This window comes from Heterocephalus glaber, unplaced genomic scaffold (genome assembly GCF_053883595.1).
Source record: "Heterocephalus glaber isolate CG9 unplaced genomic scaffold, H.glaber_assembly_v1.0 deba00000613, whole genome shotgun sequence".
In the NCBI taxonomy this organism is placed as follows: domain Eukaryota; kingdom Metazoa; phylum Chordata; class Mammalia; order Rodentia; family Bathyergidae; genus Heterocephalus; species Heterocephalus glaber.
Genome location: NW_028258152.1, coordinates 3,766,420 through 3,782,671, shown reverse-complemented (window position 1 = coordinate 3,782,671; position 16,252 = coordinate 3,766,420). Strand labels below are relative to the sequence as shown.

Sequence of the window (16,252 nt, the reverse complement as noted above, 5' to 3'; positions counted from 1 at the left end):
GTTAGATTAGTGCAGGATCAGCATGCTACATTCTCTTCACTCCCGTGACTTACATTTCTTTCTTCAAACACCAATACTAATAATAAGGGTAACAATTGCATAGCACTTACTATGTGCCAGAGCATTCAAAGTACTTTACGTATTTAATTCATTTAATTCTCAGAGACCTCTTAACTGAATTCCTCATTTTCAGATAAGCAAACAGGTTCAGAGGAACCTGCCCGAAGTAACAAGACTCTAGATGATGGGAAGCAAGACGTGTGTAAAAATAGGCAGAACAGCGACAGAGTCTGCGCTGTAAGCCCTGCGCCATGCGAGCCCTTAGGTGGAAGCAAGGAAAACAGAAAGCACCTTGCAAATAGGAACATGTATGCAGTTGACCAAATTGTTTAGTGATTCTTATGTTTCTCTTAGTGAAATTTATAAGGTTAAATAAGAATCATACTGAACAAGAATAAAAAAATACCTGTTTCCAAACTGAAATCTGAGGAACAATTTATGTCAAGCACATCAGAAACAAACAGAACACCTCGCTAATTACAGTGCTGTGTCCACTGCCACACAGTTCCTGACATATGCCAAGCTTACTTGAAAAGAAAAAGAGAAAAACATATTCTTTTGCAAACATTTACAAAAAAATGAGTCCTCAGTGGCAGTAAGATAAGGTTTAAAATAGATCTATAAATTCATATTCATTTAAAAAGCCACTAAAATATAATGTGCTATTCCTTCCAAATGAGACTCAAAAAATTTAAATATGCTCTCATCACACTGATTCATATTAAAACAAGTAACTTTTCCATTAAATAGTTTTGAAAAACATTTTAAGTACTATAGGTGAATGTATGCATACAAACACCCACTTTAATTTATTTATTTACTTATTTTTACAAGCTTGGATTCTGGAATTGTTCAACCTCAACTGAAAAACCTCTTGTCATAGAAAATATGCAGCTTACTGATATTTAGAATGGTTTTCCTGTAATTAACTCCCCCTTGAGGATTTTAAGTTAGCAGCAGTAAAATTACCAACAGTACTCTAATACACACCACATGCGCTGATGTTCAATTCTCAGTGGTCTAATAGCTTTCTGCTGAAGAACTGTTTTTTCCCCCTCAAAATTAGAACAAAACTTTCCCAAGCTTAAAATAAAATTATCATGTTTATATGTGCTGGAGAGAAGTATTTTTTAACTTTCACTCACCTTCTTCTCAATCAACCATTACACAAATATCAACTATTTCAATATCATCTGTGAGTGTATCTATACTAATGTAAAAATTTAATTGGATGAAGTTAGAACCTGATTTTGGTTCAGTTTTAAGGTTCAACTCAGTTTCTGGTAATAAAATTGTTACTGAAAATGATCACTGTTTATACTCTTTAGTATTCTTATTAACAGACTGCCTTTATCTGATGTTACCTTGTATTTTGGTTTAATATTTAACAATGATTAGATGGCACTGTTACATAAATTTGGAAAAATTTGTTCAAAATGTTGTTTTTAAAAATGACTTTTGATTTAGCAAAGCTAAGAGCAATTAGTGGCCTGAGAAAGAGCTGGTCCTCAAAATATAAAGTTCAAGTTCTCAGCAAGCTCTGAGCATGAGGTGATTTATCTATCTCAGACAGGCAAGGTAAGCAAAATTTAAATAGAAAAAAAAAAAAAAGAACACAGGAAACTGTCTCTCTTATAATACACAAATTCCCTTCAAACATCCACTGAGCCAATTAACAGGAATCATGACTAGCCTGTATTACAGTAAGTTTACATATTAAGAATTAGACACTTTGTTTTCAAAAGCAAAGATTTATATTAACAAATATAACAAAGTTACATCAAATATGTATAAAATACATATAGGCATCCACTCAGTGTGAAGTGAAGCACATACCATTAACTACATCCTGAATAAGGACACATAAAGAGTATTTCATAAACAACTATTATCCTGGTCAAATTAAATACTCTCTACAGCTTATGCTATTTTCTTAGGGTTCCAAGACAAGAAAATTTTCTCTAGAAAAAAATGATCCAAATAAAAAAAAAAAGCCAAGTCTATGTCCTAATGAGCATTAAGTGTCACAACAGTTTTAGATACTGTAGTACCTAGTATATGTCAACCCTATAAAGGAAGCAATAATATCTGGCATTACTGAAGTTATGAAACAATAGCATGATTTACGATCTGCTCCCCTCTGTACACAATCTGTCATCCCTAGAAAACCAAATGAGTTACATGTAGCATTCCATATGCTTAAAAGATACTTTTTAAACTATGTTAAATCTTCCTAATATATAGTATTTCCATTAGCAGGTCCTTTTCTCTACAAAATAAGAATGTCTTGAATTCAATAAAATTCTACTGCTTAACTGTTTCAGTACCTGAATCAAAACCAATCTTTCTACCATTTAAAACATTTTTATGTGGCTTTAATTTGAATATAAAATTTCTATTACATTTACCAATGAATTTTAGAACAGAGCAATGCACACTGATAAAAAAATCCGACAAATCCTCCATTAGCCTGTGCTTTACTCCTTTATCTACGAAGAATTATGATAGCCCCTTTGTTACCTCAGTTTCCTTATCTGTAAAGAATAAAGTTAGACTAGACTTTAGCTCTTAGCTTCCATCCGGATCTAAAATGCTCTCATCATAAATAATGCCAAACTGGGCTTGTGCATTAGGATCACGTTAGAATCATTATTATGAATTTCTAATAAATTTTAAAACTATAAAATGGAAGGAAATGCCCTCAAGAATGAAATGCTCACCTCTGCTTGCTGCTGCTAATTTCTATAAAGAATAATCATTAGAGGAAGTATTAATTTTAATCTAAAAATGTCTCAGTTTCTGCAAAGTTAAAGAAATCTCCCATTACAACATGACTTTTATAAATAACCACTTCGGAGGGTCTCTGTTTGAAAAATTACCTAAAGCTCTTTTCCCCAAGCAAGTTAATGTGAACTTGGGAAGGGCAATTAAATTGTCAGAATTAAAAAATTTGTTTTTAACTAGAAGGTAGCCAGAAGTAGAGTCATGGGGCTGGTATTGATCGCCCAAACAGAGAACATCACTCTTCAGGTATTTACTCTGCCACCTTTACACCAGAGGCCTTCCTTCAAATCAAATCAATCTACAAAAAAGATGGCTTTCACTACTAAAATACATAACTAATCTCCAATGGCACTTCTATTCAGACGTCTTCCTTTGATAATGATAATACAATTCAAGTAGTACTAAGAATATGCATTTTTAAAATGTCCTATCTTCTTAGTTAAATAAATTATAAATAAAAGTGAGAAGCCACAAAACAAAACAACTCAGTACCACCCACAGAAATCTGTTTGAAATATTCAATATTGAAAGAAAGATTTATCCATGTGGAAAGATGATTTTAATTACTATTTTAATCATATCGACTGTTCTGCTTTGCATACTTGATTCTTAGTGTTTACTTTGATAGCTTTCATTTTCAAAAAGTATTTAAAGGTAGAATTTCATAGTTATCACAAAATTAAAATTGAAGGCATTGTTACTTTGATAAAACGTTAAAAATCAAGCTCTTTGCATATACAATGTATTAGCATAAATTATGCTGACATCAAAAAATACCACAGCACAATCTATGTGCTCAGTTTCTAAACTATCTACTATATCCTTATTATTTAAAATAATATACACAAAATAAAATTAATTAGGACTTGCACCATTTTTTTCAAAAAGTTATATTAAATATGAACTACTTGTAAGAATACTGCAGTATCTTCTATACCTTTGGTTAGTTTTTAAAAATATATATTTCATATTTAAGTTACTACTTTTAATCTTTAACATGTTTTAAATACTGACCATTACAAGATTCATATAAAATATTACTAAATAGGAGAGAATTACCCAATGTGCTTTTTGCTTCTATCAACTTGAAAATGCACGATAAAATATAGATAAATAACACTGAAAGGCATTAACCTTTCATTTACTCTGGAGAATAATTTGAGTGAAATCTTCTAAAAAAGTTTTAAATAATAAAGTGTTACTTTTTATTCTACATTATTGGAGCTGCTTAGCATTAAAATGATATAAAAACATTATATTGAAAAGTATAGTTCAACAATAAAATTCAAATTTATTAAGAATCCTATAATACCTCAAAATGGTTAAATGTACTATTTTTGATGAGAATATATTTTCATAAATTCTGCATTAAATCTAGGTCAATTTAAATCTTAATTTTTAATTTGGTTATTGTTATTTCTGTCAGCATAAAGGATTAACAGATTTTTATCTAGGATTTTAGATATAAAAGGAAATTTTTTTCTAAATACATTTTTATTGCCATAGGCCTCAGAACTCAAAACTCACTGTTAAGTGACAGAAGACAGAAAAATGGGTATTAAATTTCAGTTTTCAAGTGTACATGGTAATATCCATGTGCCTTAAAAGGGTAAAATTGCAAATAAGCTGATGTGTCATTAAACAAAAAACAAAACAGAACAAAAGTAAAGAAAAAGAAAACAATGTAACCCTGAAATCTATAGCACCACCTAAAAAGTATATGAACTCTCAAACCAAAAGTGGCCTAATTAATTCTATATCCTATTTTCTCTTCTCCACCTCCTGCAGTTGAAGATGTAGGGTTCTGAGACTATTACTGCTTTTAGATAACTTGGTTACTGACCATTCTCTGTATGATCATTTATTTTAAAGGACTGATGTCACATTTGGTGTTGTATCTGATGACATATTGTGGACATTGTCTTCAGAAATGGCTCCTTAAGGCTGCGTGCAAGAGGTTAAACTGCCTGACTGAGACCAAACCTAAGACTGCAGATTTTTAATCTAAACTTGTAATATCCTTACATGCACTGAAATATCACCTTACCACATAAATATATATAATTTTTATGTATTAGTTAAAAAATAAAGTTTAAAAAAATTTTAAATCCTTACTGAATGTAATTTAACATTTGTTTTATATACTAAATATTACCATGTAACCACAGTTGCTGAAATTAATACCCTAAAAAAGAAGGGGGAAAACTATTTCTCACCTTATTGAAAAATAATCAATTTATATTTTATAAAAACAAAATAATTTGAATGTGAAGGGCATTTCTTCCTCAATGTTTAAATACTGGCTTTCCAAAATGATAAAATATTAAATGAAATTCTATGATCAAAGACCGTATACTATCAATTCCAAAAGACCCTTTCAGCTTTTCCAATTTGCTTATCGGACTGCTACCTAAACTGAATGATAGTCATATGCATCATAACAAAAAGAAGGAAATGTTTTGTTAAGCTCTGATAGCAAGATGATGCAGAATAGAAACATATGAAAATAATGTCTACTCTCTTTTTCCAGGTACCATCAATCACAATCACCTACAAATCAAGGTTCTGAAAGTATCTAGGCACTCGGACATTTATTACCATCTTTCCCACTTCCTAATCTCATGCTAAAAATACCAGGGTTGGGGGAATGCTGTGTACACACAAGAGTACCTGGAAACCTATTTGGTTTGTAAATGCTGTCTGTCTGATACTCACGGATTTAAGGCAGGCTTCCGGGATTAATTTACTCAGAGCTAAATGTGTTGCTTAAAAGGACAGATATATTAGTGCTGTATTCTGAACAAAGGGTCTATGTTAAGTTTTGTATATAAAATATAATAAATACACTTGACACCATAATTTCATAGGACCCTATACTAACTATTAAAAACATTAACTTCTCTTTCTGGGGTAACTATGAAATGTGGTGCTGGACCATTTTACAGTGCCTTGTAATAATGAAGTTATGCTGTTCATTGCCAAGTCCTGTACCTGCTGCTATTGGCAAGGAGTGGTTTATACACTGACCATGTTCCACGGCTGTTTTTAGTGTCGCTTCAGGATGTGTCGATCCTAGAGGGTTACGCACAAATCGTCGCCGGCGCCGCAAGTCATCTTCCCAGTAGTCAAGGCGCCAGAACTCACAAGGACGACTACAATGAAACAGAGAAGCCACATATGTTAGCAATTATCAAACAGCGTGGTAGCACTGGATTTCTGCATAAAGCTCCCCTTGTTTGCTCTGCCTCCACCCCCCTTCCTCTTAATTCTCCCTCCATATCACACTCCCCTTTCTGCAATCTTTAACTTAGGTATGTCCTTGAAAATAACAATATCACCTTCTAGTCTAAGGAACTCCTTTTCCTTTTCTTGGAAGGTGAAATGAGCACTAAATATATCATTCTGAAATGAATTGCTGACAGTGTGATCAGTTTCCCCACACTCTGGTGGCATGTGCTCTGATTTCAGCCTCATTTCAGCCTCAGCAGGGCACCTTTCTCTGTGGCTGCATTTATAAGCCAGAATAGGGAAAAGGCTATTATAAATATGGTATAGCATTACCTATATTAATCAAAGTCTGTCCCCCTTCATTTTTCTTCCTAATTTGTGCCTTTTTGCACAAGGTCAGTAAATCATACCAGGAATTCTTGGTCCAGAAAGTGTTAACTTTAATGAATATCTCAGTTACATGGTTATGTATGTGATAATAAAGTATTACTCTGTTTAGATGTGCAGGAATTTAATTAAAATAATCTTTTAAAATATTCATTACATTTAGCCCCTGAGGCTTAGAACAACACAAGAAAATGCATTTCTTTTCCATTTACTGTTTTTAAATAAACCATTCCTGTAGAGTGAAACAGCAATCTATTTTCAAGCAAATCAGATTGGATTTCTGTTTTATGTAGCCTGTTTTTACATTTAATTAAAAACTACATGCTATATGATGTGCAATAATTACTATACAGAAGCATACTTTTGAAAATGTAGTTTTTAAAAATTCAAGTTCTATGATATTTTCTCCAGTTACATAGATCTTTTATATGGCAACATATAAATTTCAACTTTCTCTACTGTTAACTAATCATGATCTACCATACTGGAAAATATTTTATAAGGAAAATATCACTGTGAAGATTTGTCAGTACCAAAGAAAATCTCTGGAGAAGATATTCACTGAAGATACACAGCATGAAAACCTGCAAGTTGCATTAATGAAATAAAAATTTATTCAAAATAAAAACTGCAGAAGTGACTAATAAAAAATAAAATCTTACTTGCATTTCATGAGTTAGTAAAATTGTACCTGTCAGCTTTGACAAATTAGTAATCTTGACCAACTGACAACCCGAAAATATCCAAGGAAAAGTTAGCTTGATTTTGATGTTTTAAAGATGTTACCTTTAAAATTTCAAAATAGGTTTGTAAATATGTATTTTATTCAATTAAACACTATCTCATGTTATAAAAGCATAGTCAGCAAACCATGCACTATTCAAAGAAAAATATTTAAAACAATAGGAATTCAGGAGTCTTATCTGAGACTGCTGATGAGGCAATGAGTACATCTCACATTTCCTTTGTTGGTTTTGGTCAGGCATGATGAGGAGAGGACATTATCTAATGAAAATGGCACTCAAAAATGTGTAAGAATTACAGTCCTCAAAGAGAAAAAAATAGAAAGCTTTTTACTACTGTTCTACTGTTCTTCATTATTTTGCCATGTAAATTTTAACTAGAAACCTGCACCAGGACATCATTTACAAAAACATAAGAAATATCTACAAAATATACACACAAGCCAAAGACAACAGTTGTTTGAGTTTGAACTCAGTTTATGAAATAAAATTCTCCTTAGGTAGACAGAGAAAGGCAGTAAACAGATGGCTATGTGCATGGCTTTGATAGTCATGGAGCTTGGATAGGCACTTTGTCATCCTGCCTACCTACATTTATCTGTTAAAATTATTATCAAATATCAGCCAAGATGCAGTCGTGAATCACAGGCTGCTCCTCGTCTTCAGGGGAATGATACAATGAGGGTCTATTCATCAGTGCGGCAATCGGCACAAGTAATTAGTTCCCTAGACTGAGATCTCCTACAAAGCCTATTTCAGTCAGCACCACAAACATATGACGATGTAAAGCTAATGAAAGCTGCTAAAATTTGTTAACCTTTCGTGCCATCAATCCTTCTAATACTCTATGGTTCAGTATTATGCAAAGGTGATAAATTATTAATTTGTCATTCATCCATCCTTGTGCATTGAGTCAAATTAAATGATGTCATTTTTCTTGATAACAATTAAAATTATAAGAGATGTTAAGCTGCTATGATAAAATTATTATTAAATTAGGCAACAATAGATTCTACCACAATGCATGACAGAAGTCAAATCCAATGGTTACTAAAGTACTTGTGCAGTAATTTTTATCATATAGCAGAAGAATCACAGAAATTACAAAATCTTTTACAAATTATCAACTCAAATGTAATATCTATAAGAATAATCACCAAAATTAAGATATAGAAGTATAACATTTATTTTGTAGTCTTTGACAGTAAAAAAACAAGCTACAAATGGTGATATATTTGCTGAAATAAATACATCAATGTATTAAAGGCTGAAAGTTTGATTATACAGTAAAAGGCTTATAAATGTTCCATTTATGGGAACTATACTGTCTATATATTTTCATATATAAATATTTTATAAAAATTTTAAAAACATATTCAGGCATACTCCAAATAAAATAACAAACATCATACCTCAGGATCAGAGTATGTATAATCTCTGGAAGCTATATTACTTAAAAACTACCTTCTAAACATGATCAGTTACAGCAATTCAAGATAATGTGCAGACAAAGCTACAATCACTTATTTCACATCACAGAACTAGAAAGGATTATAAAAATCACCTAGAGAAACCAAGAGTTCCAGCATTTTTTTTTTGAGTCTCCATATAAAGCACTGCTCCAGGTGATAAAGAATACAAAGCCTTCAAAAAACTTCTAGTCAAATGGCTAGCTATTAATCTCTTATATTAAAAAGGATTATTATGCAATCTCTGATTATGCGAGTAATACATGTTCTATAAGGAAAAGTCCCACTCATGTTTTTAAAAGCGATTTATTACTAGCATACTTTAAGTCATTTACATATTAAGAGATCTCCTTTCCCCCTAATTCTGTTCGCTCCAACAACATATACTTTTACAATACAGTTTTACGGACAAAACAATGAGGTACACTTTGTCATTCTAGGACATTACAAATGTTCTAGAACGCTAAGGTTTTGGTCATCAACTTATGTCAAGTTTTGATCATTCACTTACAGATCTCTAGGAAAAGAAGACACTAAACTGGCAAACTTAGCACACCGAGCCACCTGTCTTCACAAAAGGCTACTAGTTACTAAAGGAGCTTCTCCATTTCTGTAGCTACTGCCATGGGATGGCCAGAAAAATTAAAAAGACTACAAATATTCACAAGCAGATTGCTGACCAAACACAAGGATGGATGAGAGAAATCACTTATCCTCAGAATTTAGAAATATAGGACTCAGACACTATGTACCTATACTTTCATGTATTTCCATCTATCCAAAAGAATCATATTAATTCTTCCTGACACCACTGTCACAAACTTTCCCTACATCCATTTCCACTAAGAACCCAAAAATACTCAAGTTAAGGCTGTTAGCTTGGGTTGTATAAGATCTGGAAATATTTACATTTTCCTTTAGCAGACATAATACTTTTTCTGTAAAGATGACGTACTTGTTCCTGCTTCTTAGGACACAATATCCAAGTACTAAAAATCTGACAAAAGGGACACATGTGTATTTAAATAATTGTCAGGTGTGGTGGCCCATGCCAGCACCTGGCAGGCTGAGGCAGGAGGATTGTTGCAAGTTCAAGGTCAGCCTGGGCTACATTGTAAGACTATGTCTAAAAAACCAAAAAATAAATAAAAATACACAGCTGTGGTAGCACTAAAGTTAAATGTTTTAACTTTTCTAATTTTCTTTTATCTTTCCTAATTTCAAATCATAATGTTAAAATTTCAGTGTAGGTTTAATGGACTTTTAAAAGTCATCTAATTATCTATCTTTCTACTTCTTAGAAGACCTTTACATTTATGTAATGATATATACACACAGCTATAAAACATCACCACAAGACAGGCATGATGGCACATGTCTGAAATCTTACATTCTGAGAGGCTGAGGCAGAAGGATTACAAGTTCAAGACCAGTCGGAAACACAGCCAGAGCCTGTCTCAAAGCAACCCAAAAAAATAAATAAATAAATAAAAAACCAAAACACTAACCATGATATACATAACAGAATATAAAACAATTCCACTTTAATATGCAGAATAAATATTCTCTGTTCCACAATAACAGAACTGAATAGACTGTTGAAATGTTGGGAGGAAATAGCATCAAAAGGTGGGCTGTTTATTCTCTTCCCAGACCCACTCTGTTTAGTGATTTGATCTGGCAAACCAGGACGAATGATTCAAATGAGAAACAGTTGGAAGAGGCAGATGTATTAAAACACAGAATCAATAATTAAGGTAAGATTCACATTCTTTCTCTAACAAATTTATGGTACAACTATAAACTGATTATTAATTTTCACATTTAAATTATAAGAGGTTTTTAGTTTTCTTCAGAAAAAGTATGGCAAGCTGATTACACAATTAGCATAGAACTGACGAATATTCTAACAGAATACTAAAATATTTTCTAATAACAATCAACATTTACTGTACCAGCTGCTAGGGATATAAGAATTATTAAGATGTTATCCTTGATTTCATGGAGAAGACAGTGTGAAAATTAGTAAATCATAAAAAGTATGTGTGACAGAACAGAGCTGCTTGGTGTGGCTTCCAAGCTGCCCAACTCCAGAGGACACATCCCGGCAGACCTGTGCACAGGCTGAGCCCTGCAGATACACAGTGGTCACAGTATATTGCTATGAGCACAGTCTGAACGCCCTGAGAAAACCCTACCTCTCCTTCCTCCCTACATGATACTTGGCTTCCTTTGTTTCTTCCCTAGAGCTAAATCTAAACTCAGATACTGTATAGAAAACAGAACAAAGCCCTTCAGTAACAGCTTGCCTGCTGTAAGCAAAGTGGTCAGATCAAGAAGAGGTCTGATTGTCAAAAAAAAAACAAATCAAAATTCAATAAACAGATTAAAGTAGCCAAGTACCAAAAAAGAAACATTAATATTTATCAAAATAAAGCCATTAAGTTCACATTGCATTATTAAGGTAGATTATTTTCTGGATATTGTTTTATTAAATCAGAATATTTTCCAGAACAATGTTAATTAATGAAATTAGAAATAGATATGTAAATATCCCAATTATTCTAAAATCGCAGTGAATTGATGCCTATTATCAAAACAGTCTGATACATGTGTCTGTCATCTCATTAGTTTATGATCATTTTGTTGTAACTTGGATCTTTATCAATAAAAGGATGCTAGTTTTAAAAAGAAAAACTGTCACAATGCAATCATATTAGAAAAATTTCCCATTTTCCATCTTACCCACTTCCCTGTGACAATACCTGATAAATCTTGATGACCTTAACAGAAGTCAGTAATAAATTCTTCTAGCTAAAGCAGTGTTCTAAATCCTGAAAAAATTTAGCACATCATATTTTGTTCTTAAATTTTTATATTACTAGTTTTTTTAAACTCCTATATCTAAGAAGCTTCTATTTCCATATTTTTAGATTCAAAATTCACGGTAGACATTAGCTACAACTTAAATACACGGTAACCCCTTAAAAGCAGTAAACATTTTCAGTACACTGTCAGCTCAAAGATAAAAGTGCTTAAGTTCTAGAAGGGTTTCACTTTCTGTGTAAATCTTAGTGAAATAATGTTCAGGTACTATAGGGTATCATACAATGTGGGAAAATGCTTTATGTCACAAACCGCATCTATGCTGCCTTCATGCAGATAGATCACAAAAATAACTAAAATCTCTGCTTAGCAAGTCCCAGCCATAAGTCAACTGCAAGTGATCTATGTACTGTGCTGTCTTAATGAAAAGGACAAAGAAAAACTTAAACTAAAACAAAAAAGCCTTAAATTCTGTGCATCCTAGCAAAGGAGACATTTTCTAAAGCAGAATTCTTCCTTTACTGAGGCCTGACATGGAAATGTGATATCTTGAGATACTACAGTAGTATCTATTGTATTTGTGTAAAACTATATTTTATGCAAAGAATTTCTGCATGGAACTATTCAGTATATGCTTCTATTTACTTTACAAAGCAATCTAATACCCCTCTTCAACTGATTATACTTAGGACATTTTATCAAAATTTTTCAACCAAGTGAATTACTCAATCTTGATCCCAAGCTTTCCCTGACTGTTAACTATTTCTTTTTCCAATTAGCCTTTTTATCAAGGAGAAGTAAAGTTAAAATCAAAGTTAAAATTTTAAAGAAAATAAAACTATAATGTTAATTTCACTGTCAGTTATAACTCTAACAAAAGACAACTACAATTTAAACAAGTGATGTTTTTAGAAAGAAAATTATTACATATAAAATATATTAAAACAGGGGCCAGGGGGCCAGGGATTTAGCTCAGTGGTTCCGCCACCTGCCTCGCAAGTGCAAGAACCCGAGTTCAATCCCTGGTACCCCCCCAAAAAAAGAAAAGAAAACAGGGGCCAGGGATTTAGCTCAGTGCCACCACACCTGCCTCTCAAGCCACAGTCCTGAGTTCAATCCCTGGTACCAAAGGAAAAAAATATATATATATATATATACATATGTATATATATACGGATATATACATATATATACACACATATATATACATATATACATATATATACATATATATACACACACAATAAATATATAAAAACAGGTAACATTTTTTGCCTTATGATACTTTGCAATAGATGCTGGTTTTTTATAATATATTTTCAGTAAGCTTCAACAACTTTGCCATGATAAAACACTATTATCATTTTAAAAAATAGAGAAATTAAATCTTACCTATTGGAATAAATAATAAGAAGCTATCAACTTTTAAGGCAATGAGCTTTCCACTACAATGGCATTTCCTGTACAATATTTTACTAGCTACCAGTAAAGCTATGACCAAAATACTAATTAATCCTGCCTTAGGAGGATTGAGGATTTCATTAAAGTTTCAATGAGGATCTACTTTGTAAGTTTCACGAGGACAAGGTTTTGTGTCTAATTCATTGACCAAGCACAGTAACTCTTACAAAGCAGGCAGTTAATAAAGAATTGATTAAAGAATGAACAGACTTTTAAATAGAAACTTAAATGATAACCAGGAGTCTGCTAGACAAAACGGAAAAGGCATTACAAACTGAAGAAATAGCATAGATGAAGGAATGGAGACATAAAAGGTCACTTCTAACTCAGGAAGTTCAGGCAAGGAATATTATTAGGGTTTGCACAAGGCAGCCTCAAGATGGAAAGAGCTAAGGTACAAATATAGGCTTAGATTCAGTTTTCCAAAAGGACTGTAAAGGTAACTATTAGAGTCAACACAGACAATACTGTGCTTCCCCAATGGGGGATTAATATAATATGATCAAGTTTGTGTGTTAAGTAGCAACAATATATGAGGCCTGCATTCAGGCAGTGTGGGTGGTACCTAGAGGTTAAATTTGAGGGCGAACAGGTAAGACTTCATGAGACCTTCTATATGGGTGCAGAGAAAAAGTATATATGAGCTTGTGACAAAAGGAAAATGAATGAATAAAGATGCTATTTAAGTGAAAAAATCATAGGTGTGGCTGGGAAGAAAAACTGTGTCCTGGCTGGCTAATAACATCTAGGCAGGTACTTCTTTCTAGTAGTTAAGTAATAAAACTGGAACTTGAAAGAGAGACCTGCAGTACAGATATATAACTGGGAAAGTGACAAGCCTTAAGCGTCAGTGAATTCAGACATTTATCCAAGAAAGTTAAAATGATGTTTATTATAAGTCAAGTATTGAGCTAGACTCAGAGAAAAGCTTACCTAAAGGTCAGGAGAGAGGGGAGAATGGAATTTGGGAAATGCTAATATTTTTTAAATTGCAGAAAAGGGAAGGACAAGTAAAAAACAAAACCAGAAGGAAGTACAGTAACTTATTCACCATCACTACAATCGTAAGGGACCTACAGCAGAGTGGTGCCAACGAAGGCAAAAGAACAAGACTTTCCAAAGCAGTGAGCAGACACCACTGCATATTTAATCCTGCTTAAGTATGTCCAGAAAATGAAGAATGAAGAGAAGTTCTACTAATTTAGTTTTTCAAAAGCTTTATGATATAACTGATGTACAGTAAAGTTCACCTGTTTAAAGTATATGATGATTTTTAATATCCAGCTGTGCAATACTTATCATAATCTAATTTCAGAATACTTTTATCATCATCTCATCAGAAAACTTCATAACCATTACCAACCACTCCTCATTACCCTTTCCTCCCAGCCCTTGGTAACACACTTTCTTTCTTTACATATTAACCTATTCTGGATATATTAATAGAATCATGTTATATTATATTAACAGACTCATACAGTATGCACAATTTTGGGACCAGTTTATTTCACTTGGCATATTCTTGAGGTCTGCCCATGGTATACATAGAATGAATTAATACATGTTGTTTGTTTGCTTGTTGTTTTTTTGCCATGCTGGGAATTGAACCTGGACCTTGCATATGCCACAACTGACTACATCCCAGCCCTCAGTACTTCATATTCTCTGTAACTGTTGATAATAGTTTATTGTATGGATGTAGTTTGTTTATCCATACCTCAATGTGATCAGGGATGCAGCATATAATCATTCTTCATGACCACACTTGCTTAAACTACATTCCTTTCAGGTAAATGACACCTTTATCTTTTCACTCCCCTTCTATCAAAGCCCTCAATTTTTTTCTCATTAAGATAAAAAAATGTAAAAAATACTAACTAGTTGTAAAGGTCCTGCTGAGACTGGAAACCAATAATCTAGTATAACATTAATCTATCAGTGAATTAATCCTTCTGACCCTCCACTATACTTGGTAACCTGGAAACGGGAATAGAAAGAGAGTTGAATAAATGCATTCAAGATTTAGGACTGATTCGGCTAGCAGACAAAAAGAAGGAAGTTTAAGGGAAATGATCAGGCTCCTCAGAATGTCTGAAATGATAAATCCATGATCATTCTGGACCTCAAAAAATATAATCTTGCACTACATAAGGACATTTCAGTCAGTGATATACCACATATATGATGCCATATGATTATACAAGGTATATTTGAAAAATATGGTATAATGTTTAAATTATTTAAAAATTTATTACAGCAAAAGACACAATGCCATTAATGCCCTCAAAATACTCCTCCTCACTCCAAAAATGCTTCTCCCATCCCTCTTGCCACATTCTTAAGCTGTCCTAGAAATCTCTTTCATAAGTGTTTTTAGTTGCACTATCATGACAATGTCGTGAACTGATTCAAAACATACCTTTAATGGTCATTTTGATTTTGGGAAAGAGTCAGAAGGCAGACAATGCCAGATCTGGTGAGTAAGATGGATGAGGACCCACCATATTGTTTTTATGAGCCTGCCTTTCCATTGGATGGCACTCAGCAGCAGCATTCCATATATATATATATTATATATATATATATAGCATTTTTTTTATTATACTTTGTAAAGACACTCACAAAGGAGGACTTCCAGAACTGCTTCAGAAAGTGCCAAGAACAATGAGATGAGTGTTCTTGAAGCCAGGGGGGTATATTTTTAGGGAGACTGATGGCAATGTGTGTTCCATAATTTAAAAAAAACTTTTAATCACACACATTTTTTGATCAGTCATTTCATAGTGCAGTGATAACCATCTAAAGTTTGTGTATCTATACTTTGTGATGCTCACACAACAATGAAGTTACCCAATGACACATTTCTGGGTATATAATCCAATTGTTAAGTGATACATGACTGTAAATAATTATGCATAGGTCTTATTACATGTTCTTTACATAAAAACAAATATTGTACATGCTGGTGGGCTATCATGTGATGTTTCTATATATGTAAAAATTATACTGAATCATGCTAAATATATCTTGAAAAATAGCTCTTCAAACATTCATTTACCATATCTTCAAAATTATTTCTTCCTTTTGAGATATACAGTGCATTATTATCTATAGTCCCCTGCTCTGCGAGAGCACACAGAAGTTCTTACTATTACCTATTATGTAGAAAGCTATTAGTCGGTTATTTTCCCATTTCTCCCCCCTCTACATCCCCCAGCCTCTGGTAAATACTATTACACAGTATTTTCAACTTCTGAGATCACTGTTTCTAGACACCACATAAGTGAGATTATG

The 16,252-nt window shown here is 32.8% G+C and overlaps 1 protein-coding gene across 11 annotated transcripts in view; it reads right to left on the bottom strand.

Moving 5' to 3' along the window:
* The window catches only part of Lrba (LPS responsive beige-like anchor protein), a 711,450-nt gene that overhangs the window by 288,074 nt on the left and 407,124 nt on the right, over nucleotides 1-16,252 (bottom strand). For 10 of the 11 annotated variants that reach the window (XM_087205721.1, XM_087205722.1, XM_013067217.3 and 7 more), the window contains one exon: nucleotides 5,872-5,996. The exons of the other annotated variant lie outside the window; for it this stretch is intronic. In XM_087205721.1, coding sequence (XP_087061847.1) covers nucleotides 5,872-5,996 — 125 coding nt within the window. The remainder of the gene's footprint in view (nucleotides 1-5,871; nucleotides 5,997-16,252) is intronic. 11 annotated transcript variants of the gene reach the window in all.